Here is a 25,333-nt window from a genome sequence, read left to right as displayed (position 1 = left end):
CCAGAGGAAGTAAGGCATTGATTACACCCTTGTGCAGAAGCCAAGGCAATACAGTAAATGCACAGAGGTGAGGGGATAGTCTTTTGCCATTGAATTTAAAAGACACAATGCCAGAATTCAAGGTTGTGTCTTCATACATTCTGCTCTAAGCAGCCTTGAACTACTTAGACAAAAGGCAGACTACAGGCAGCCTGACAGCAGCAGAGGCCATGTGCCTTTATGCTGCATAGCTGTGCATCCACCATCAGACTCACTGTGGATGGGTGGTCAACCCTTTCCAGCTAAAGCTGCTGAGCAGTACAGAGCTCCGCCTGCAAGGTCTAGATCAACCTTGTTCACAGGTTCCATGTTAGACTCAAGAAAAACTGTCAAGGTGCTGGAGAGATGGCTCAGTGGTTAAGAGCATTGCCTGCTCTTCCAAAGGTCCTGAGTTCAATTCCTAGCAACCACATGGTGGCTCACAACCACCTGTAATGAGGTCTGGTGCCCTCTTCTGGCTTGCAGGCATACATGCAGACAGAATATTGTATACATAATGAATAAATATTTTAAAAAACCTGTCAAAGGCCAACCAGTAAAAGCACCTGCTGCCAATCCTGACAAAGTTCAATCTCCGGAATTGGAGGAATTCCCAAAGTTGTCCTCTAACCCCCACCTGTGCTCAAACACAATAGCCAAGTTTTAACAGTTGAACATGGATAGCATTTTTTCCTAAGTACACTGTCTATGTGCATGGTGGAGCATGCGTAGATATTTGTAGACAGTGCCTAAGCCACTTTTGGTACCTTGGAAGAGAGGAGGGTCCTGGAACCAATCAGGAATGAGTAGCCTAAATGTGGCAGATGTGCAAGCTCATCATCAGCACTAATGGGAGATGCACAGATGTGCACACATTTCTCATGGAATTCAAATCTGCTCAGACACATTCCAGGTACACAGTGTGAATGTGGCTAACCAGAATGTTAGAGGCAGCTGGAAATGATCTTTGGCCTGGCTGGTACTCTTAGGATCAGACTCAACTGTGGGTGTATTGCTGTCTGGGCCATGGGGCTTGTGCTTGGTTGACAGCAGCTTTCCACCTCATGCAGGAAACTGGCTTGACAGCAAAGTGCTGGAGGATCAAGAAGCAAACAGACACGACTTTGTTCTCAACAATTTAATGTAAAAGAATAATAAAAATGGTAGGGTTTTAATTCTTAATACATTCTTGGAATGTTGGCCTCCCAAAGAGCATTATTTCAAACAGTTGAAGAATTATCTAACTTTTCTGACTCAAAGACAGTTTGTTTAAATTTGAAAAACCTTGGTTCCATGGGGTTGTGGTAGCTAATTTATCGTGAGAATTAAATATAAACATGTCCATGTCTGAGCTAACAAAGAGTAATGTGACAAACAGCTGGGGCAGACAGGAGAGCAAACAATCCTAATATTACTTTTCCCTTGTAACAATATTAATACTTGAACATAAATTAATTATACATTCATCATGGTGTTTTAAAACAGTCACGCCCAAATAAATTCATATCATCAAAAGATGTACACACACTATACGCCTGCTTAAGCACAGCTTTTTGTCCGACAGCTCTAGGCCACATGTTGACAGGATCCTCTGCTTCTCAAGCTAATGTAGGTCTAGCTGTCATTTTGTAGAAGACACACTGAAACTTCAAACCTCACCAAGCTGGGACTCTTGGTGTTGGAGATACCAGTACAAAACCAGTGGTTCTCAAACTTAAGCTTGCATCCCAGACACCTGGAGGGTTTGAAAACACCCTGCTAGTTAGTCCCTGTTAATGAAGCCCGCAAATCATCTAAATCTCAAGAGAGTTAGATGGGGTATGATTCTGTATTTCTGACAAGTGCCCAGGAACCCCACTTGGAGAACAACTAGGCACTGAGCACCATCCCATTGCTGTTCAGTGACACCAGCTACTGTCCACTATTCACCTGCAGGGGACAGCATGGAGCTGGTTCTTTGACACCACTGCTCAGCATCTTGTGGTGTCAAGAGAAATCTGGGCCTGGCTCACAGGGTACTTCCCTGCTAGCCTACAATGCACTTTACAACTAAAGCCATATACAGTATATTTGAAATGTTTTATTTAATGCTGAAAACCTTATCCTAGGGGGCAGAGGATGTAAAATGAAAAGGCACGTCATCAAGTCGTCCTTGGAAATGAGTTGTTTTTCTTCAAAATAACTTCACTTTCACTTCCGAGCCCAAACACTCTATGAGGTAAACAGGCTCTTGTACCTCAGGGACAGGGGGCAGGGGCTGTGGTCAACTCCAGGACTCTTAAAAGCAGGGTCTGGGCGTGAGAACCCTGAGCAGCTGGAAGACAAATGCCTTCCTCAAGTTAAGAAGGAAGGTACCATATGAATCCTTGAAGGAGGCCCCCAGAAACAAGCTTTTCAGTCAATATGGGAAGGAGCCATTTCTGAGTTTGCTTCAAGAGCACAAACAAGCAGAGCAACGGCTCCAAGGCACAGGCAGGACGCTCTGCACTCCCTAGGGCCCCTGCCAGCTGGTCCCCTGGCTCTACCCAGCTGGGGGGACCAGGCCATACCCTAGCATATCCTGTATTTAGTGAAGGGGACTCTGCAGTGGTGGTGGAAGTCCTGAGCAGCTACTGCCCCAACTCAGCACTGCACACTCAGCCTTAAACTGAGGGTCTTCCAAGTCAGGTGTACTACAGGGGTTCACAGCAGCGAAGGGCAGCCCCCACCTGATCATGTGGCCCTCCCATTAACTGCTTTTCCAACCACAGGGACAAGAATGTGCTAAGAGCTTGCCCAGGCAGCCCAGGCTGGGCTGAGCTAAGATAAAGCAAGCGCTGTTGAGGGCCTGGAATGGCTGCTGTCAGGTAAGTGGAAGCTCAAGTGGTCACTGTGTGCAAATGAGGGGCTCATCTTAAGTGGCTCAGTGGGGAGCGGGCCTGGTGGTAATCTCTGGCCTCCACAGCAGAGGGTTCTGTGCACAGCCTGCCTCCCGGTAAAGTGCGGTGTGCCGGGGCTGTGCTTGGGGTACCGGCTGGGGGGCAGCAGTGGGCTCAGTGAAAGGGTGCCAACAACAGCCCACCTGAGTAAAGCTTTGTGTCACCAGGAAAAAGCTGATGGCAGGAACACACAGCTTGGCTCCCACAGCATAACAGCTTCTAAACCCAAAAGGGGGAAGGCTCATAAAATAAATGGAACTAGTCCAAGGTGGGGACAGTCTTCAGAGGGACACAACGGCAAGCCGTCTTCTGAAAGGATTACCTTAGGACTAAGAAAGACACACGTTTTTCTCCCCATGAGTCAATTTAAGACTGCTACTATTGCTTCTTCCAGAGGGTCATGAAAAAAATTTAAGCCTTGAAAAAAAGAATTCAATTTGTTTAAAAGAGCAAAAATGTTGGGGGGTGGGGGGACCCCAGGTCATTTGGCTCACAAGCTGCTTTAGCATCATCTGGCCTCAGGAAGCATCCCTGGATATCCACCCACTTTCTGTGAGGAAATTTAAAATCCTTTTCTTTAGGACCTTGTCCAGATAACTGGGAAGGCGACTTTTAGAGGGGATCCCTTGTCGCTTCTGGAGGTGATCTTTAATTATAATAGTCTTCACAGTCACGTAGCGTGCAGGACTCAAGTTCAAAGAGCTACAAAGAACCTTCTCCCGATCTGACAGCAGCTCAAACCCAGGAAGGTTCTCAATGGCTGCAAACTCACTGTCTTTGCCATCTTCCTTCCCCCTTTTGGAGCTGGCCAGGTTTTTGTTCTCCTTCCTCCTCTCCCGTTTGTGTCTGGCAGCCTCATACTCAGCTGACTCTTCCATCTTTGTAATGCCATTTCGCCGGTACCGCTGCAGCTCTCTGATCTTGGCGCGAAGCATCTTCTCCTTATGCATGTTTTCAAATAAATCGTCGAATTCTTTGCAGGACATGAACTGGTAGAGTGGCCGCAGTTTCAGCCGCAGCTCCTTCTCCTCCTTGGTGATCTTTCGTTTTAGTGTCTTCTCCTTCTCCTTCTTGTCCTTGCCCAGGAAGGCCGGCACCAGGTTATAGTCACGGGCAATGTTCTTCCGGCGCTGCCTCTCCTTCAGCTTCCGCACATACATGTCTACATGGGCACGCTTGAGCTCGATCTCCACATCATCATCATCATAGTTCACAGACAGCCCACTGATGAGCGTCTCAGCATCCTGGTCATACTCGATCTCATAGTCATCACGCAGTGGCATGTAGCCCAGCTGCTGCTGCTCAGCTACAGAGATGTCCAGTGGGGGCAAAGGAGTGGTGAGACTAGGTGAGAGAGGGCCCCCGCTGGGGCAGGTATGATCTGTCACCCGGTTGGGGATGGTGTCAGGGATGCAGGCTTTGCCCAAGTTCCCATGGATGTACATGCTGACATAGTGCTCCATCACTTCCTGGGGAGTCCTTGAAGCACCAACATGCGCAGCCATATCTTCCTATAATGACAAAAGCCAAACCACTTCACTCAAGTTCTTCTCACATTCTCAAGTTTTTACTTGGGCTACTTCCTATCAGTGTTGTTATTTGTCACACACACACACACACTCCCCCCAAATATGTTCAGATATGCATTCCAACCAAATTGGCACTAACAGCACTTACAGAGATGTATCTGAGAGGGAAGATCCAGAGCCACCGACTTGTTCAAGGCAATGTGGGAACTCAAGACAAAGCTGGGATGAAAACTCCTAAAAGTCATTCTTCATTCCCTGGCTTCTTAAAAAGAAACTCAGCCATGTGCTATTGTCCATTTTACTCATTGCAAACCCTAAAGAGCACTTGAAGACAGTCTGGCATTACAGAGCATACTTTTCTTTTTTTTATGATTTGTTTATATTTTATTTTATGTACATTGGTGTGAAGGTGTCAGGTCCCCTGGAACTGGATTTTCAGACAGTTGTGAGCTGCCATGTGGGTGCTGGGAATTGAACCCGGGGTGGAAGAGCAGTCAGTGCTCTTAACCGCTAAGCTATTTCTCCAGCTCCCAGGGCATACTTTTCACTCAGACTAGACAGTAGACTTGCCAAGTTGTCCACAGGGCAAAGCAAGTCCATGTAGCATGACAACAAAGGACACTGTTTCTTGCTGCAACTCTAGGGCAAAAGGGGTCAGGACTCTTTTCACACTGTCACAGCCTTGGGTTCTGGAAGCTAAGCTTGTTCCTCTCTTAGTGGCTACAGATGATAGACATGCAGAGTCTAACTGCAGTGCTACCACTGCTGACAACACTCTCCACGCCTGCAAGAGAGGAAACTAAATGGCTCCCTCAATCTTTTCCTTTTGCCAAGAGGCCTCTTCCTTAAAGTCAACCACTAAAGCCACTTCAGAAAGTAATTGCTCAAAATGCACACTCATTTCCCGGCTGCTGTTCTCAACAACTAGTCCCAGAACCAGCAGCACCTCTTTGAGCTGCAGGTTATACACAGCGCTGTGAGGGGCAAGTTGCTTTGGGCTCCAAATGGTAATACCTAATCCAGTCTGTGTGCCCTGTTGGCCAGTTGGAGCTGATGGCTGTCCTGATTATAAGCTAGGTGCTGTGGGAGGTAAAGAGGCCCAACTCAGCTGAGCAGCCCTCCATCTGGACCTTTTCTGGGACATACACCTGGAGCGGGGACCCTTCCCACTAGCCTGAGACACTCTAGGTTAAATTTAACAAAGCAGAATGAAGAAGGAAGTTCTGAGACAAGACACAGGTACAGGTGCAGCTTCCCTTGAGACTTATAAGGAGAAAATTAAAGATTACAGCAAGGGATATACTCTGGTCTCTGAGAGGAATTATATGACGCCAACTTTTTATTTATTTATTTGGCTGGTTGGTTGATTTTTCAAGACAGGGTTTCTCTGTATATCTTTGGAGCCTGTCCTGGAACTCGCTCTGTAGACCAGGCTGGCCTTCAACTCACAGAGATCCGCCTGCCTCTACCTCCCAAACGCTGGGATTAAAAGTGTGCACCACCACCTGGCATAACTCCAACTTTAAATGTCACTATTAGCTTTCACCCCTACTTGTTTCTTTCAGGAAGCATTCTAAAAAGTCAAAGCATGACTATGCCTGGCTCCTGCTGCTCTTTGCAGAGCCTCTGATCCTGTCTAGGATCACTCAGGCCACACTCAGGCCTGGCAGGTTTCCTTAGAGATGGTCCTCCAGGCCTTGGTGAGAAGGTCCAGGAATGGCCTCTCAGGCCTCTCACCTGCAAAGATTTGCGCACACATGTGCTTGTGCTGCAGAGGCCAGAGAATGACATCAGGTCTATTCCTTAATCACTCTCCACTTTCTCTGGTCTCTTATGGAACCTATAAGTCACTCATTCGGCTCAATTAACTGACCACTGAGCCCAAGGGTCTGAGCTCCTCAGCTGAGGTTCCACTCACAGGGTGGTGAGAAGGCAGACACATTGGGAGATACAAGCACAGCACCCAGGGCCAGGCAGTCTGTGATCTACATCATCAGTCCTGCTACTCGTTACTCAGAACAATCAGGTTCACTGGAAGCGCGCCTCCCCCCACCCCCCGTGAGTGAGTGAGTGTGTGTGTGTGTGTGTGTGTGTGTGTGTGTGTGTGTGTGTTCTAAACCCCATTCTTCCAAGACTTTCCTTCTGGCTCCACCTCCTGTTCCCTTCACTCTTGCTGCCTCCTCTTACGGATTTTGTTGGAGTCCAGTTAAATTAACAGGCAAAAGTACCTACATACATCGTCTCACTGAGACCTCACAGCTACACCCAGGTGAGTACTGCTCTCACTACCCACAATTCAAGGTCAATAAGCCTTTGGGTGAGCTACCATAGGGCACATGGCCAGTTGACACTGTGCAGCTCAAATTCAGCAGTCTGTCTAGAAATGCTGCCTGTCACCAAGTCCTAATCACCCTGGGCCTCCCAAGCTTGTCAATGCAGCATGTACTGAAGAGTCTGCCTCATGCAATCGCTGGCACTATGAGCACACGGGGCAAGGTTGGACTACCAGCCACTGCTTCTTCCTGCTTCAGTCAGCTCTCAAGCTCCACAGGATGGCAGCTCCTGACTCAGACTGGTGGAAGGGTGCTACACACAAAGCTTCTGAGCTCCCAGCACCTTGCCTGGGGCAGGCAACTTTGACTCTGGAGGGCCTCACGATTTCCTTCCTGTCCTTCCTCTTCAGTAGACAACCCCGCCACAACCCAGCTGACACTTAACTCCATTGTTGTCTTTATTGTCCCAGCAGCAGAACTGTGAGGAACAAAGCAGGCTGAGGTTGGCTATAACCAGGGGCTGGACTTTGGAGTAGGAGAATGTGTGCCCTGTGTCTAGTGGGAGCCCTGGTCCACCCTTCAAATGAAGGAATTTCTAAAGAGGCAGAAACCAAAAGCAGCCCCCTTTCCTGGGGAGGTACGGAAAGGGGCTTCAAGGAGGCAGGCAGTACCTAACAGGCCAGGAGGAAACAGGAAACATAATCCACCTAAAAGCATTCTGAAGCCACCCAGGGGAAGGGCAGGTACAAAGCACTGATCACAGCATCCTGTGAAGTACTTCTAGGCAGTTCTACCTCATTCTCCTCTCACCACCAGATGGTAAATGCCAGCTGGACAAAGCTGCTGTCAGCCTCATAAGTCCGCCATAAGCTCTCATGGCTAAGTCATTGCTGCACCTGCATCATGGCCCTGTGAACCCTCAAATCAGACCCTCCCAGAATCTTGAAAGGGGCAGCAGGATAATGTTGGGCCAGGAAAAGGCAGGCCAGGCCACCAGCAGCTTCCTAGACTGGCAGGCTGGCTCAGCCTGTTATACAAAGGGACATCTAGATAGGACTTTTCTTCCTGCCTCACAGGACATAGCTGGCCCCTGAGATGGTCAACTCACACTACTATTCTGGGATATTAGACAACTCTGAGACCTCATTTCCTTGGGCACTGCTCCTAGTCTCTTCCGTATTTAGTGCACTCCCCAGGTTGTTCTGATTCAGCTAACATTTGGGAGCCAGTGTCTACACGATCCTACCCAGGGTCTTTTCTCCTTTAGTCTGTCCTTATCATCTCTACCAACCCTTCTGTCAGATGCACAGGCTGGCGACACATTCCTTCTACTAACCCCTACAGCCCTCTGCCCTGATGTAATGGTTTGAAAGCAATAACCCCCACAGGGATGGCACTAGTAGGTGGTGTGGCCTTGTTGGAGGAAGTGTATCACTGTGGAGGTGGGCTTTCAGGTCTCATATATGCTTAAGTCACACCCAGTGGTTCAGTCCACTTCCTGTTACCTTTTGATCAAGATGTAACCAGTACCATACCATGTCTGCCTGCACACCTCCATTCCTGTCATGACGATACTGGACTAAACCTCTGAAAATATAAGTCACCCCAATTAAATGTTTTTTGTGTGTTTTTTTTTTTAAAATAAGAGTAGCCATGGTCGCCATGGTCATGGCTTCTCTTCACAGCAATAGAACTTCTAACTAAGTAAGCCACCTGGTGAAAAGGCAGATGGTCCTATAGCCTTTTTAGGTCCCTGAGATTCTATAGATGACAAGTCTGTGTCTGGCTGGTAGCTGGCACCAGCAGGTCTGTGCTAGGCTGCCACTGTCCCAGTGAGACATGAACCACAAAGACCTGGCCCAGACTCTAGCTGGGCTCATCCTTCAATACATTTGCTTTTCATCAGTAAGTGGGGAGCACCAGAATTTGAAAAACTGTAAAAGTGAGGGAACAATGCAACATGTCTGCCTTGAGACCTGGAACTAGGAAATAGGCATCAACCTTAACACCCCCATCATAGCCCTGTCTGGCATCTAGCACAAGGAGTGGGAAACAGCTTTTAATACTCCAACCACACACTGGCTGGGGCTTACGGCTTTTCCAGTCATGACTATAGTCAAGCTTGCATGCGACACCAGACAGGAAGAGTCCTCATCTTCAGCCTTCCACTTGCAGCAAGCCAGCTTCTGCCTAGCTCACAAACACAACCAACTCCTAGAACACAAAATACCTCCTTCCTCTATGCTACCTTCCCACCCACACAGTCTTTTCTAGTCCTTCTCACCATTGGACGTGGAGTCTACTCACCCAGGCTGCAAGGACAGCTGTCCTAGCAGTGTCTTTCCATATGGGCTAGCACATAGCAGATTGTTGAGCACATGCCAGTGGATAGAGGAATGAACAAACGATGCAGCAATCCACACACTGGGCATGTCAACTGTCATCCAGAGGGAAGAAGTACTACCCAGGCTACTCCACCTGTCCCTAGGCATGAGAACCTCTCCACTGGTTCCTCTTACTACATCCAAAACTACATAAGCTGGCCAAGCCCCACTTCCCTCTACTGGATGCCCCTGGAGAGGAGCTGGTCCTCTCAAACTGTCTCCTCTCTGACAGTCTTTACAGCCAGGTAACAAAATTGGAGACTCATCTACCAAAGGTTCTAATCACCCTGAACTTCTGCATGTCTACATGTCTGTGCTCACACGTTCCAGAGGTCCTGCATCATCCAACCAGCAGAGTCCACCACAGTGTAGCTGTCTGGAGGCTCTGAGCATCCTGGCAGGCCTGACCTATGTGTGTTGTTGAGGGCCACCCATCTCTTTCCTCAATCTCCCTACTATGGTATCCTCCCTTCTGTGACTTTTCTGTGGTACAGATCCCAATCAGACCCTGTGTAAAGCTTTCTGGTAGCACCACACCACCAACTGCACCAGTAAGCTTCTGGTCTCCAACCACAGTACTTAATGCTCTTAGTGCTGTAGTGGAAGCCCAGACTATAATCACACCTAGTCATCATGTGCAAAGCTATAAAGTTCTTGGCAAGCGGCTTAGATTCTCACAGTTGCTGTCTTTCAATTGCAAAGTAGAACATAAATTCACCCCGCAGTGTTGCTTGTGCAAGTCACATGACTTGTGTACATAAAGGGTACTGCACAGAGCTGGCAGAGGCTCTACACAGGTCCATACTGGGACTTCTGTAGCATACAAGCTCAAAAAAGAACCGCATATCCAAGCTGTGGTGCCTCTAGTGAAGAAAACAAGGCTCAGAGGAATAAGGCAACTGGCCTAAGAAAACACGGGGAGCAGGGTCACAAACCCTCCTCTATCCTGTGTGAGGATCAGTGGTGCATCTCTCAGACTGGCAGCCAAGCCCCAAGACTCTTCCCTTTGGGCTTCACTTCTTTCAAAGCTGAGTCTGGGCCTCATGAGAACTGTATCTCAAGCTCCTCTGGCCTTAAAGCCAGAAAACGCTGCTTCAGAAGAGGCCTTCCCCACCCCGCGTTCATTCATCCACATTTTACATGCTTTAGTTCCTGGGCGCTGTCTGCTTCTGACTGCTGCATGAAAGGGGCACAAACACTAGTTGATGTATGGACTCTACAGTCCAAGATTTCTTTTCTTTAACAGAATAAACTGTGATGATAGAACAAAAACCATCACATCGAAGTTGGACAAGGCAAACCAATAAAGGAAAAGAGCCCCAAGAAAAGTCACAAGAATCAGTGCCCCACTAATTCACACACTCAGGAGTCCCATAAAAACGCTAACCTGAAAGCTATAATCTATACACAGAGAACCGGGTGCAGACCCATGTTGGCCCTGTGCTTGCTGCTTCAATCTCTGTGAGTTCACATGAGCTTTGCTTAACTTGATTAGAGGGCCCTGCTCTCCCTCCCCTCCAGCTCTTACACTTCTTGCCTCCTCTTCCACAGAGTTCCCTAAGAATAGCCCAAGTTTCAAGAGATAAAGCGAGCTTAGTGCTGGGCTCCCCGAAACTAGTACTTTCACTCATTTCAGTGGCTGCTCTGGAGATAAGTGCTAAAGGGATGACGCGAGGGAGGAAAGTCTCTCTTCAGCAGTGACATGTAAGAACAAAGATCAGTCGGGAGTCTTGACTAGAGTAAAGGCACTTCAGGCAGAAGAAAGGAAAATTGGTCAAGGGTAGAAGCTTGAGAACCATAGACACAGGCAACCATAGGCAACCATAGGCAACCAAAGGTCAGGCTTTGCAGCGTACTCTAAGTAGAGCTAGAAGTTAGTTGCTGAGGGTCAAAGAGACGCAGTTTACGTTTTAAAAGTCCTGTGTTGGTGAGAGCAGAACTATAGAACAAAAGGAGAAAGCAGGTAAACCATGAGAAGTGGTCACAGCAAGAGGTAAATGCCAAAGCGGTTCAGGTCACAATCGGCAGCTTCAGTCTGCACAGTTTTTAAACAGATGACAGCTGACCAATTGGAGGTGGATGAAGGCTTTAAGTTGGCTCTGAAGCTGAGGACAAAGTGAGGCTAGGTCACCAAGGGCAATCAGGTAGAGAGGGATGGAAGCCATCAAGTAAGAAACAAGCTCCAGGAACAGAGCAAACGAACGCAACATTTTCAGCTCTGAGGCTCTTCTTCAGGGTGCTTGATAAGTACAAAGCAAATGCTCACTACACAACAAACTCCACTTCTAGGCAAAGCAACCAGATGTTTTCTGGAGAGCAGAATCTTAGGTGGGGGAGGTGGGTCCAGAAGGTCATTCACTGTGTGATAACCTGGAATAGGAGGGCAGTATGGCTGGAGTAGGGAAGCTCAGAGAAGCAGGACCCTACCATACTGGGGAAGAGTCTGGACAGAGCAGGGTCAGGCTTAGCTCCCTGCTTCTCTGAAAGGTTGAAGATGCTACATGTGCTCGGTGGTAATGGTGACAATGCAGACAGAGCTCTTCCCTAATACAGGTGAGGAATAGAAGGAGAGCTCCTTAGAGATCCCTAGACAACAACCAGGAGCCCAGTGCACTATCTGGCTGGTACACCAATGCTCTTTGCCAGCAGCAAGTCACCTCTACAGAAACCTGACCACTAGAAAGTGGACCCCTGGCTCCATGCCTCCTCAGGAAGACGCCTTTGTTCATTCTTTAGTGGCCACCCATCACACCATGTCCTGGGTACTGTGGAGAACAAGATTTAAACAAGACACTGGTACCCACAGAGAACCCTAGCACTAGGCACATGCTGACACCCACAGAAAGCACACGAAGCCCTGAATGCAGACTAAGGGATGGGCAGCCCAGGCTTCTGGCCTTCATCACTGTGCCCAGGAGAACCCAACCCTACCAGGGATCTCAGTAGGCACCGTGGGGTCTAGCTTGCTGCCATCTGGCTCGAGAAGCTTGGCAAGGCACAAGGCCTACCCTCCGCCCGTGTTCAATGCACACCTTCTGAGGACGAGGTGAAGGGCAGACAGCTCCATGTCAGGGCCACAGGTCAAGGCCCTGCTCTACCAGCTGTATGGCCGCAGGCACCCAACATTCCCCGGGCAATACAGCCCGGCCACCTGAGGCCCTCCGCAGTGTGCACCCACCCAGCCAGCCATGCCCTCCTTCTAGCTAGGGCCCGCTGCTCACCCAGTTGCCGAAGCCGAACTGCTCGATGGCGTCCAACAGCAGCTGCTCCTCGCGGCTGGTCCAGCCGCCCTCCGCCTCAGGCCCCCAGAGAGTGAATCGTCCGCCGTCCACCAGCTGGTAGCCGTGGTAGCGGCGGTGGTGGCCGATCTCCGCGCCAGCCGAGAAGCACTCGGGGCACAGCTCGATGTCCTGGCACTCGGTGCAGCGGAAGCGCAGCGGGCTCACCTCGGCCAGGCAGTACACGCAGTACTTCTTGCCCAGCTCCGCCATCTTCCCCCGCTCGCCCGCCGCCCGGCCCGCAGCCGCCGCGCCTCCGGCCGTCAGCGCCCCGCCGCCTGCCGGGCCCACCGCGCCCGCCGCGTCCGCGCTGCTGCCGGCCGCTGCCACGGCCGCCCCCGCCCAGGCGCCGCCGGAGCCCGCCAGGCGGACCGCGTCCCGCCTCAGCACGCAGGCGCCCTCGGGCCCGGCCCGGCCGCCGCCGCCGCCGCCGCCGACGCCGCCGACGCCGCTGTCTCCCCGCCGCATCGCGCAGGCGCCCCGCGCGCGCCCCCTCGCGGGCAGCCGAACCTCCACTGTGCGCCTGCGTGCCGCCGCCTCCCTCAGCCTCTGGGCTCGCTCAGCCGCAAGGCCCCGCCCCAAGCCTGACAGCCGGCTTGGCGCAGAACGGAAGCCGGTCGTGTGCGCCACACCTCTCGAGAGCCAGCGACCAATCAGCGCCAAGTTTCACCTGTTCGTGGCCCTTCATTGGTTTAATATTGCTGGGAGGCGGCGAGAAAGGGAAGGCGGACGACCAATCGCGGGGCCCACCGCGCGCGCCCTGGTTGCCCCGGGAAACCTAACAGCAGGCAGCAGCGGTCCTCAGACCCGAGACAGTGGGTCCAACATGGATAGCCAAGATCGGGATACCGAGGGCGAAGGTGGAGCCGAGCAAGGCCTGACCAGGCAGTCATCCGAGATCAAGGTCAGCTTCGAACCTCAGACCACGGCTGACCCTGCGGAGCCGGGGCCGGAACCGGGACAGCAGCCGGGACAGGAGCCGGGACCGGAGCCGGAGACCCAGCCGGTTGCAGACGACCCCAAAGCAGAGGCTTCGGAGGGGAGCGATTATGCGCATGTCGAGGTCCTGGAAAGTCTGGAGGCCGCCGAGGCTACAGACGAGGCAGTAGAGGCAGCGAGCGAGGCCGTGTCCCAAGAGCCAGAGAGACTGCCAGAGCCCCAGCCCGAGACTGAGCGGGAGTCCAAGGAGCTGGACGAGGACGAAGAGGAAGAAGACGATGAAGATGACGAGGATGAGGACGAGGAACCCGATGGGCCGGAGAAGCAGAAGGACAAGGTGAAGAGGATGAAGAGCAAGGAGTCACGGTTCCGGCCCTCACTGCCGCTGACCACGATAGTCGAAGAGGCGGCTGCTCCAGCCCCACGGGCAGAGAAAGAGAAAGCGAAGGAATCTGAGCAGAAGCGAGGTAGCGAGGATCTCGAGGCGACAGGTCGAGAACGACGCAAGAAAAGCAAAGAAGAGCATCTTCTCTTTGGAGAGGAGGAGGAGGAAGAGGAAGAGGACGAGAAGGAAGGGGACTACGACGACTTCGAGTGGTCTGCGGATGTTCGGAAGCTGCAAGAGCAGCAGCTGCGTGGGGAGCTAGTGGACCAGTACCACGCCCTGCTGGTGGAGCGGAACCGATACCAGCGCTACAATGTGTACCTACAGCAGAAGATCTCCGATACGCTACGCAAGAAGGGCCTGGAAGCAGCTGAACCTGCGGACAAGAGTGCGGAACCAGATTCTCCAGAGAAAGAGCAAACATACTTGCGCTATCTGGCCGTGCTGGAGGAACTGAAGAAACAAGAGGCAGACGACCTAGAGTGGTACCGCGAGGAGGTGCGTGAGCTGAAGCACCAGTGCCAGGAGAAGCAGGCCAGGGTGGAGAGAGAGTGGCGGCGCTTCCAGACCCTCAAGAAGCAGGTGGTGATGCAGGTCATGGGCAGCTGCCGCATGCGCGGTGGGCGCCAGGCGGCTCTGAGAGAGGTGGAACAGATCCAGGCGCTGGAGGATAAAAAGGAGAAGGAGATGAGCGCCTTGCGCCTCGAGAACGTGCAGCTGAAGCAGAGCCTGGTACACTTTGAAACCAGGATGAAGGCCCAGGAGGACTTGGCTGAGGGACTGCTCCTCATCGACTTTGAACAGCTCAAAATTGAGAACCAGACCTTCAACGAGAAAGTAGAGGAACGAAACGAAGAACTTCTAAAACTGCGCACTAAGGTGACCAGCAACGTGCAGATAATAACCCACGTGAAGGAAAAGCTGTCTTTCATCGACACGGAGAACGCATGCAAAAAGGCACAACTTTTGGAAATCGAGGCCCAGGTGGCCCTAGGAAGAGACCTATTGACAAAGACAAAGCAAGTCCGAGACAGCCTGCGAACTGACAACGTCAAACTGAATCAGAAATGTGGGCTTCTGGGTAAGGAATCACTCCTCCGAGACTTAGAAGAAAAAGTGGATAAGACAAAATTTCTCAACAGGCGTCTGGAATCCCTAAAGCGCCATCATGCGGGGCTCACCTTGTCCTGCAAAGGGGTGAAGCAAAAGATCAGGGAAGCCAAAGCATTCCTCCCCTCTTGACAGGACAGTTGGCAAAACCTCCAAAACTCTAGAAACTTTGTCCCCGACTCTCTTCTGCCCTCCCATAGTCATTCTAAGTGACTGTAGATGCAACTGGATGCAACTTTATTTTTGTCATTGCCAGCTTCCGAATTCCTGCTGAACACATCGGGTTACATGAGGTTGAGTAAAATATATCTACAGAGAGAAAGTGGGGTGATTAAACTGACGAATAAAGAAAAGCCCTTCTGGCCAAGCAGTCCCATCATCTAGAGGGCTGTTAAAACTGTTCCTTGCCCACGTGTAAGAATGGTTTAAAGGTTCAACCAGTGGCCAAGGTATAGAAAACCCCTGTGCACTGGTCTGATCACTGTCATCTTTGTACGAACCAAACTATCATCTTGACTCACTGTCTCAATTAGTCCACAAATCCCCTTCATCTCTCTGGATGGGTGTGTGGGCATGTGGAGACAGGATCTCTTACTCAACCAGGAGCTTGCATTTTCAGTAGGACTGTGCAGCTAGCATGATGATCCTGGGATCTGCCCGTCTCTGTTCCCCAGCACTGGGTTACAGGCATGCAAGGCCAAGTCTGGCTTTTTTATGTGGGTGTTGGGAATTTGAATTCAGATCCTTGTGCTTTCAAACAAGTACTCTTACCTTCTGAGCCATAACCTGTCATCAACAACCTGGCTGTTATCATTACATAACCCTCTTCCTTTAAATGACACAATTTTGTTTGCTAAAGTATATTGGCTTTGAAGTCAATAAAATGTAAAATCGTTTTTATGATTTCCATAGCTTGAACACACTTGACATGAAACCATTCAGATGCATTACTGACGATAGTTCAAGAACTGATTTCTTATACACGCACGCATGCACACACACACACATACACACACAGTTGTTATAGTTTTGGTTTCCCTCTACTCTGTCCATCAAGGTCATAATGAAGCAGTTAATTACTGCAACTGCAATGTTTTCTTTGTGGCTCCAACAGCAGAGGGACCCTCGATTCTGCAGTTGCAGAGGCCCCCAAGTGAAACTAGCAGTGGCACTAAAAGTGACAAGGTTTTTCATTGTAATGATGTCCTCCAGTGTCTTGATTAATTCAGCTGATTTCTATCCATCAGCTAACCAACTGAATGCTCCCTCATGAACCTTAAACAAGGTCAGCAGTGGGTCATGCAGGGCACTAAAGTTAGCATGCCCTAAGTTGCAAATATGTCCTAACTAACAATTATCTAGTAAATCACCAGTGGGCCCTCAATCACAACACCTCATGCTGGGATTACAACTAATTACAAGACACCCTTCATTTTTGATTACCTCCCCATGTGGTTCTAATTAGATTCAGCATGAGTGCTTGATCATGAAAATTTCATAAAGTAGTTCAGGGCCTGAAAAAAATTTTAAGTCGATATGCATAAGAAATGTGCCCTTCAATATCAAAGGAGGGTCTTTAACTCAGCCACCTATTCAGGGGCAGCCTAAGGTATTGGTGACTTGCTACAATTTTGGTGACTTGCTACAGTTAAGATTCTTTAATTATATAAGTAGAAAGAGGTTTATGTAAGTTCATCCACAGATAATAATTTATGGTTTTAACACTGGTATGAGTTACCTGTCCATAAAGTATGTATTAAATCCATGTATTTAACCTCAGAAGGTTCCAGAGTGCAAGTGATACATTTCATAAAAGGAAAGCATCTTGGAGCACATGAGCTGTGTAGTGACTGGTCCAGCTACCTTTCAAATTATCCTTAGTTTTACTTTAATAGTCAATGGCAAAATATGTGCATGTTTTAATAAAATTGCACTATTTAGTTTTGGTTTTGTCTTGTTTTCAAGACAGGGTTTTTTCTGAGTAGCACTGGCTGTTTTAGAACTATCCTTATAGACCAGGCTGACCTCAGACTCAGAAATCTGTCTGTGTCTGCCTCTGCCTCCCATGTGCTGGGATTAAAGGCATGCACCACCACTGCCCCAGCTTAATAAAATTGTACTCCCTAATTTAAAAAAAATTAGACAGAGTATCACATTAAAAGCTAACTGGCCTCAAATTTGTGACTCTTCCAAATGCTAGTATTAAAGGTGTATGCTGCCACAGCCAGTTTCAACTCTAACATTTCATCCAAAAACTGTCACGGAGAAATATAAGTATACCTAAAAGATATGGGAATGTCCAAACTGTGATCCTACTGACCCAAATAGATACCTCATTGTACTGATTCATGAAATGGAGAAGCTTTCGAAAAAGAGTGCTTTCTGTTGGGTGGTAACATTAGGATGAATTTTCCCTTTGTGCTTTTCCATATTCTCACCTTACATATGTTAATATCTGTAATATGTAAATAACATACAAATATTCAAGGGAACACTTTTACATTCCTAACTTCACAAGCAGAAGATAGTAAAAGTCCCAGAGATGTAGTTCAGGGATAGAGTGTTAGTCTAGCATGAGCAAGGCCTTGAGTTGGTTCCCAGTACTGAACTGTAAAATGTATAGCCACGTACCAGTTTAAGCAGGGCTTGGTGCATGCTTGCAATTCCAGCATCACGAGCTACAAAGTGAGACCACACTTTTCTCCCTCCCCATCCTCTCTCTTACACAAGATACTAAAAGTTTATAGGCTAAAAGCACAAATCTAGCTTCCTAGAGAATGTTCGTGGGTTAAGGGGCAGTTCAATTTTTATTAATATTTCATAGGCCCATGGAAAGGAGCTAGGTCTCTCAGTCTTAGTTGCAAAGGGAGAAAAAGGGTTGAGTTTAGAGAATTTCAGTGAATTCTCCAAGATCAGTTTCTAAATGGTAATGGCTAACCACTGACTGTGAGATTCAACTCCAGGGTTCTGCTCTTGTCCTCTAGCCAAACTATGTATAGTCTGGGTTTATTTCTGGCCAGGAGTATCTACTGGAACTCTAAAACAGGCACAAGAAGCTATTTGGAGAAAAGGTGGTTGCCTCACTCCACACAAAACTCCCTGCAAGGTATAGAAATCCTGGAGGAAGGGGTAAACAGGGACTTTGGTGGCAGCATGCCATTCATTCCAGAATGAGCTAGCAGTGGGGGGATGCTGGCAGTGCTGACAGAAGAGATATAGACACCATGTCATGGCCGTGGCCCTGTTATTCAGCAGGCTTGAATAACATCAAATATTTTATAGCATATTTAGCCCCACACAAAGCATATCTACTCATTTCCATTCAAGTTCAAGCACTTCCAGATCTTGATGAGGTGCCATTTAAGAACTGGTTTTAGGTTCCAAGGCTGCCCTCTGCTGGGCAGGCCCTTGCCCTTGTTCACCTGAAAGCTCTGCTCAAGGTTCAGTAATAGCACTTTCCTCCTGCTGCTGGACACTAGTGCGGCAGTTCTGCCCCTCTTCAGGCAGGCTCATGATGGGCAGGGTTTCTGAATTGCTGGCCCCACATTGAAGGCATTCAGGAATGCACACTGGAAGTATTGGAAGGAATGAGAAATGTAGGCCACAACCAGCCCTGTGTTTGGGCTCCAAAAGGTCCAAAGCAAGCGTGCTCTCTCCAGAAAGCACGCAGTCTCTTGGCTGGTATGGAGGCCAGCTCTGCTATCAATCTGCTGTAGGCGCCTGAGCAAGCATTTTGTATCATATTCTGGAATGGGAACAACAAGTCTTTTATATGGGGTTGCTGTGAAGATTAGTATTAATAATCCATGTAGAACACTTGGTCCAGAGCCTGGAACAGTCAGCTAGCACTCAGCAACCCCAGACCAGAGCCTTAGCACCTCACCTCATGGCATGCAAAGAACAGTGGCTCAGAGAATAAAGTCATTGATTTAGATGGAAAGGTGGAACCTATGTCTGACCCTGCTGGAGGCTGTAACACAGTAGGCGATCTTCCAAGCAGTCTTGGGAGGTTTGGAGGCGATAGCATTGGGGAACTGAAAGGAAAGTGACATATACAAGCATTTGTCCTGCCTGGTTCCAAGTAGCTTGTGGACCCTACTACATACACAGTCACTTTCCTAAGTGGCTCACAGGAAGGAGCTCACCCCCTGTGCCCTCAGGTTTACAGGTTCTGAGAAAGCTCCAGAGTGTGAAGAGCCTTGGCCCAGCAGCTAGCACAGAGTATATAAATGTGGTTGTCTGCTCTCATGAGAATGCAGACTTATGGTAGGGAGGTCAAGGAAGCAGGCTTCAGAGAGTGCAGCACAGCTGGCATCCTCAGCGACTTGGAGAGGACATGTTGAACTCTGGAATCCCCCTGAGAAGGAGAGTAACTGCCCTGCTTTGTGTCTCACAAGCCTCCAGTTAAAATACTTTCTGCTAGACTTTAAAGCAAGAACGCCAGCTTTAAACCAAAGTACACAGTGAACATAAGTAACAATTTTACATGACTTTATTTAATAAAACCACGTATTTACAATTCAAAAAGTCCTAGTTTGATACATTTTACTAAATAAAATTAAAGGTTAACTGTACAAGCAATTAAAACATGATATGTAGCAAGTGTTATCAGGAGTTTCCTATTGGCAAACGTGGAAAATAGTCACAAACTGAGTAGTTAGAAGTACCTTTGAAGTGAGCATTGCTCCCAAGGTGACAGGAAGCCTCCCTTGCAAGCTCCCTCTAGAGTGAGAGCTGCCCAGCACCTTCAAGTTTAGGACTGAAAGTCAACTGCAAGTGAGGTGGGAGGTGCAGACTTCTGTAGGATCTGTTTCCAGTTTGCCAAAACAGGAGCAGGAGAGATGCCCTCAGTGAAGAGGGACTTGGAACTGTATAGCCTCTAAGGAGGGCACATCAGGCTCACACAAACAGGCTACGAAAACCCTGTTTGGACTAGAGATGCAGTCAGTGCTTGGCTGGCATGGAGTCCTGTTTGAGAACTTCATCCATGCCCACAAATTTATGTCAAACAAGAAAAGTTAAGAGCTGGGTTGTGAATACACAGAGAATTCCACAATGGCATTCACAACAAGGTGCCCAAGTCCCCTTGTCACAACACTTTCTGTATGACTTAGGAATGTCTTTATGTACAGTAAGAAAATATATACATCTTGAGAGAACAGATGCCCATATCATGGAATAAAACTAAGTACATCTGAAAGGAACGACGGCAGACAGGTCTGGGTAGTCCGCTCCTCATAGGCCAGCTGGGCCTGGGCTACATTCAGTATCTGATGTCAAGAATGGCTGGATCTGGAGGACACCGGATGGCTGATGAAGACATCCTCCTCCAAGAGGTCAGACATCAGCCTTTCACACTAAGGCAGAGAGCTATATGGAGGGTGTTCGGTAGCCTCCCTGGAGAAGCCAAGAGACCACAAATGAGACTCCAGGAAAAGAAGAGAGGTGGCATGGGTGAACGGCGTGAATGTGACAACCTGCTGATGCACTGGACTATCGCCAACAAGCACAGCAGATGAAGGGAACCCATGCAAATACACTGTCATAAGGCCGACCCAAGTCTCCCTGCCACATGCTGTAGTCAGTCAAGGGCTCCCCAATGGTTGTCAGACACTAGAATGATGGAGAGGATGGTTTCTGGGGGTAGCAGGTATGGTTTTAGAGGGCTGTGGACTATAGACCACATAGGCATTTGCTGGAAAATAGGTTATCAATCCCGGCTTATCTGTACCCTCAGGGACAAGGATGCCTGTGGATTATCAGGAGGTAATCAGTTTCCACAGATACTGGATGTCTTTTGTATTATTCTATGCAAAAACTATTCATTTCTGTGAACTTGGATAATCAAATTACTTATACAAAGTTCTCAAGTCAAGGAAAAGCTACACCACCACCAACCTCACCAATGAGCTGAGAGAAATCAGCTGGAAAGGGAAGGGCTGATGACGCCGAGAATCCGGAAGACTGCCTTTCTCTTCAGTCCCCACAGCAGTGTGTGAAGCTTCTCTTCTAAAGCCAGATGGGTAGGAGAGAATCACTGGCTCTTAGAAGGGGTTCAGCTACTCAGGTGACAAAGGTAAAAAGGGACATTCAGCTATAGCAAGGAAACTGTCTCCCAACACAGCGATGTTTTCAGAGGCTGTCATGACCAGCCTCCCAGAAACACGCCGGTAAGAGAAGTAAATTTTGTAGTCTCTTCCTACCCCTTTCTTTACAGGGCCCATCTCTATCACTTCTCAGCATGTGGCTCCCCTGCTCCAACCACTATGGCTCCCAAGATGCAATGAATGTTACTTTGGAGAGCGGGGTCCTAATGTGAACTCTCAGTCTTTCTGCTGCCATGTGTCAAGGCAACAGGGCCAAATGACAACATAAAGTTCAGGTGAATTTTCAGGAGTCTATGAACATTCACCAGCAACTACCTAGAAGGTCAATCTTCCTTATGCTGTCCTTGGCAGGGAAATTTAAAACACACCCTTTGGGCTAGAGACATGGCTCAGCAGTTAAGAGCACTGACTGATCTTCCAGAGGACCCAGGTTCAATTTCCAGCACCCACATGGCAGCTCACAACTGTCCATAAATAACTCCAGTTCCAGGGGACCGGAAACCCACGCTAAAATACCAATGCTCATAAGATAAAAATCAAGTTAAAAACAAAACAAAAAACCCCACCATCTCTGGAAAGATTATCTCAGTAACTAAATAAATAATTCTTTTTTATCCAACATACGAGCCAATAACATCTCTGAGGTCTCCTAATAATATTTCTCATGCCTCTTGGGTAAGAAAGATTGTAATATATCTTCCAGTAGTTGGCAAAATGGCATCACAATTTAATTAATTGCGCTGGAATATAGGAGCAAGGAGACAGCCTGCCCTTTCTTGAACCCATGTGGAAAATGCAGTGGCTAGCCATGACCAATTCCAGTGCATAGGTCCACTGAGCTGCTTAAGGCTAAGCCTGGATGTAATTCTTTAAGAGCTGTTTTGTTTTAAGGCCAACTCCAGCATGAGAAATCCAACACGGAAAGAGCCCCTGCTCTTCACAGGCTTCAGTCTGAAAGCATACAGGTGCCATGTGGAGCTCTGCTTCAGTGCCAAGTGCAAGTAACCTCTGAGCCTCAGTGTCTGAGGGATGGGCTTCCTTTTTCCATTTCCCGGCTGTCTTTCTGCAGCGCAGACAGCACCTAGAATCACAAAGAAGACAGCTATGATTAGACCCACAGGCCAACTGACTCGAGAATCTCATAGAACAGAAGAAAAACAGCAGCCACCTAACTCCCACCCCACCCCCTACAAGACTGTTCTCTGGGCTGCCGGCTAGCCCCTGAACAAGCAATGAGGCCCAGGTTTCCCCCAAGGCACTAAAAAGTCCTCCTCCCCCATGATGCTCACATAGTTGGTCCCTCTCACCAGTGAAATGGCCAGAGGCGTGACACAGTCTTGAAGTGACTGCTCCCTCCTCTGCTCTCCCAGCTCTTGGCTGACACCTGTAAGGAGCACCCCACTGCACTGCTGCTGTTAGGGACAACCAAAGGCTACATTCCTGAACCCACTGCATGCCAAGCAGAGCACTCTACGAGGCCAGACTGCCATCATCTTCGATCTACCTTTCCATCTGGATTCAAAAGCCACTATAAGCAATAGGATGGAAGATCCCAAAACCTTCACACAGGCCCCACCTTTCAGAGGGACTCCCCTGACTCTCCTTGGTTTCAGGCTCTGTTGCCACCATCTTGAAAGTCTCAGGAATGTCAGAACCAAGATCCCATGTTTCTATTCGCACTGTTCTTTTGTTTATTAATCAAATCTCCTCTGCCCCTGGATCCCTGATGGTAATAGCAATGTCAGCTCTGCTCCTGTGTGAACTGAGTACACCTTCTTAATTGCACTTCACCCCCATAAAGCATGCAAGTTCAATGACTTTCCAGATCTTCAAAGGTATCTGCAAGCCTCACCAAAAGTCAACTTTAAAGCATTTCCAAACTTCAAGCAATGTCTCAGGCTGTTGAAACAGCTCAGTGGGTAGAAGTACTTGCCACCAAGCTTGAAGACTGCATTCATTGCTGGGATTCCCATAGCGGAAGGAGAGTTGTCTAATGACCTACATACTTGTTGTGGTACATGCACTGCCCCTCTCTCATGTAGCCATACACACAGAAAATAATAAATGTTAAGAAAAAAAAAAGGTTAGGGAGGAGGGGAGCTTTCTGGCACAGTCCTACAGAGATGACGTAGAAGTACTGACACTACAGAATAGGGGCAGTCTATTCCTACACACATTTCTCGAGCTGCCAGAAACCCAGACATGAGCCAGGCCGTGAGCAGCATGTCCAAAGACAGCCCTCTCTAGAAGGGTTCACTCAGCAGCATGCTGCTTCAGTCTCACAGCTGTGCTGCACACCCACTTACCTGTGCCCATTTCTTGTTCCGGCTCTGCATCTGGACTGTGGCGATGGATGCGAACACCTCATCTGCTGGCAGGTCCTCGGGCAGCCTGGTCAGAAACTGGGCACTGTGGATGAAGTCCATCCTCGTCAGGATATCCTCGAATAGCTTCAGGATGCCCAGAGCGGTGCGGAAGAGAAATTCCTCCCCGTCTCGACAGAACACGTCCCAGATGCGGCAGGCCAGGTCCAAGGGCAGGGACTTACTGTACAAGGTGAAGATCCTGGGGAGAGGTTGGGGATGGCTTAGGCATGCACAACACCTCGAGTCCCTGCCTTTCACACACTGTGGATGGCACTGGCTGCATTCACTCTGAAGGCCAAAGTACATTTTACATAAAACGGCACTGTTAGCATCAATCAAACACCACAAAACTTCTGAATCACAGATATTGGAAAACTCCTACTTGGAGCAGATGTCTATCAATCACCACTGTGTGCTTCCTGAGACAGATGCCTGTCTAGTAAGACAAGCTATATATCTCAATAGAGCTTGGAGTCAGGTAGGGAATAAGAACAAAGAGGAAAGAGTACTATTCGTCATTCTCCTTGTAGGGGGTCAGCAATGCAGCAAGGCGTGAATTTTTCTGAAGTCACTATTTGATTTTTGAGACAGAATCTAGTTATATAGCAGACTATGCTGGTTGGAATTCATGATTCTCTTGTTACAATCTCTGAGTAATGGAATATAGGTGTAGGCCGCTATGCCTGGTTTTCTCAATAAATCTGATCGTAGATTACTAAAAACTGACCTTATACTTTAGTAATGCAAACCATCAGATGAAAAGTATTCTCTTAAAAATATAGTTGAGAAGACAGGTGGCGCACACCTTTAATCCCAGCACTCAGGAAGCAGAGACAAGCAGATCTCTGTGAATTTGAGGCAAGCCTGGTCTACAGAGCTAGAGCTAGTTCCAGGACAGGCTCCAAAGATACACAGAGAAACCCTGTCTCATAGATAGATAGATAGATAGATAGATAGATAGATAGATAGATAGATAGATAGATAGATAGATAGACAGACAGACATAGATATTGATATGTTGATATAATTGAGAGCTGATGAGATAACTCAGTAGTAAAGTGAGGACCCGAGTTTGACACAGCACCCAGGTGCAACGACATGCACTTGTAATCTCAGGGCTTGATATTCAGAGAGAGGCAGATCCTTGGGGCACACTGGGCAGCCTGACCAGCCTACTTGGTAACTCTGAACAATGAGAAACCCTGTCCTTAAAAACAAGTTGAATGGCTTCTGAGGAATGATCCCTGGAGCTGACCTCTGCCCACACATACATATGCACTCATACACAACGATATAACAATCCAAACTACCTAGCACCTCTGCCCTAGGGTCAAGCACTTCTAACCTGGATTGAGTCTATGGGTCCAGAGCAGGTGTCTGTTTAGTATTATAAAGTGAGAAGTCTGGGTATGGTGGTACACATATATAACCCTAGCCCTTGGGAGGCTGAGAAATGTAGAAACCTATCCCACACCTCCCACATGCAAGCACCAGTCCACACATGGGAACCATGTCTCCCATCTCCTTAAAGACTGTTAGGGCCAACAAGGACAACAAAAAAAAAGATTCCTCCACATATTTTTTTTTGATCTCAAATCCACGAACTAAACTTTATTCTTTTCTTTCTCTCATGTAGCATGAAACTACTGAATTCAGATTTGCATGTGGAACTCCATCAACTCTTTTAGGCAGGTATGAGACAGCACTGGAATAGCAAGGCCAGGTCTTATACGGCTATGTACCAAACCCTTCTGATTCGAAATAGCTCTTTTTTTTTCTCCCAAGATGTATTTTTAACATTTTAAATTATGTATATACGTGTGAGTGTGTGCACATGAATACAGGTACCCGTGGAGCCAAAGGCATCAAGGTCCCCTTGGAGCTGGAGTTACAAGTGGTTGTGAACTACCTGATGTGGTTGCTGGGAACCAAACTTCAGTCCTCTGAAAGAGTGTGTGCTGTTAACCACCAAGCATTATCTCCAGTCCTCTGGTCAAAAGAAAACAGTAGACCAGGATGGTCTCAA

The 25,333-nt window shown here is 48.4% G+C and overlaps 3 protein-coding genes across 5 annotated transcripts in view; 1 reads left to right on the top strand and 2 right to left on the bottom strand.

Moving 5' to 3' along the window:
- Positions 1-1,141: 1,141 nt before the first annotated feature.
- On the bottom strand, positions 1,142-12,771 carry Tada2b (transcriptional adaptor 2B). The gene is made up of 2 exons (XM_048414907.3): positions 12,344-12,771; positions 1,142-4,447 (listed from the first exon to the last, which is right to left on the bottom strand). The coding sequence occupies exons 1-2, from the start codon at positions 12,611-12,613 to the stop codon at positions 3,455-3,457; spliced, it is 1,263 nt and encodes a 420-aa protein (XP_048270864.1). The 5' UTR covers positions 12,614-12,771; the 3' UTR covers positions 1,142-3,454.
- Positions 12,772-13,161: 390 nt separating this feature from the next.
- Cfap184 (cilia and flagella associated protein 184) lies at positions 13,162-15,730 on the top strand. The gene has a single exon (XM_048415279.3). The coding sequence runs from the start codon at positions 13,227-13,229 to the stop codon at positions 14,964-14,966; it is 1,740 nt and encodes a 579-aa protein (XP_048271236.1). The 5' UTR covers positions 13,162-13,226; the 3' UTR covers positions 14,967-15,730.
- A 6,083-nt stretch (positions 15,731-21,813) lies between these two features.
- Positions 21,814-25,333, bottom strand: part of Tbc1d14 (TBC1 domain family member 14) — a 93,435-nt gene continuing 89,915 nt past the window's right edge. For all 3 annotated transcript variants that reach the window (XM_048415240.3, XM_048415243.2, XM_048415241.3), the window contains 2 exons: positions 23,248-23,506; positions 21,814-22,022 (listed from right to left, as the gene is read on the bottom strand). In XM_048415240.3, coding sequence (XP_048271197.2) covers positions 21,957-22,022; positions 23,248-23,506 — 325 coding nt within the window. In that variant the 3' untranslated portion in view covers positions 21,814-21,956. The remainder of the gene's footprint in view (positions 22,023-23,247; positions 23,507-25,333) is intronic.

The sequence above is a fragment of the Myodes glareolus genome, chromosome 8 (assembly GCF_982192425.1).
Source record: "Myodes glareolus chromosome 8, mMyoGla1.1, whole genome shotgun sequence".
Taxonomy (NCBI): Eukaryota; Metazoa; Chordata; class Mammalia; order Rodentia; family Cricetidae; genus Myodes; species Myodes glareolus.
Note: the sequence above shows the minus strand (reverse complement) of the source record. Positions and strands in the feature narration are given on the sequence as shown.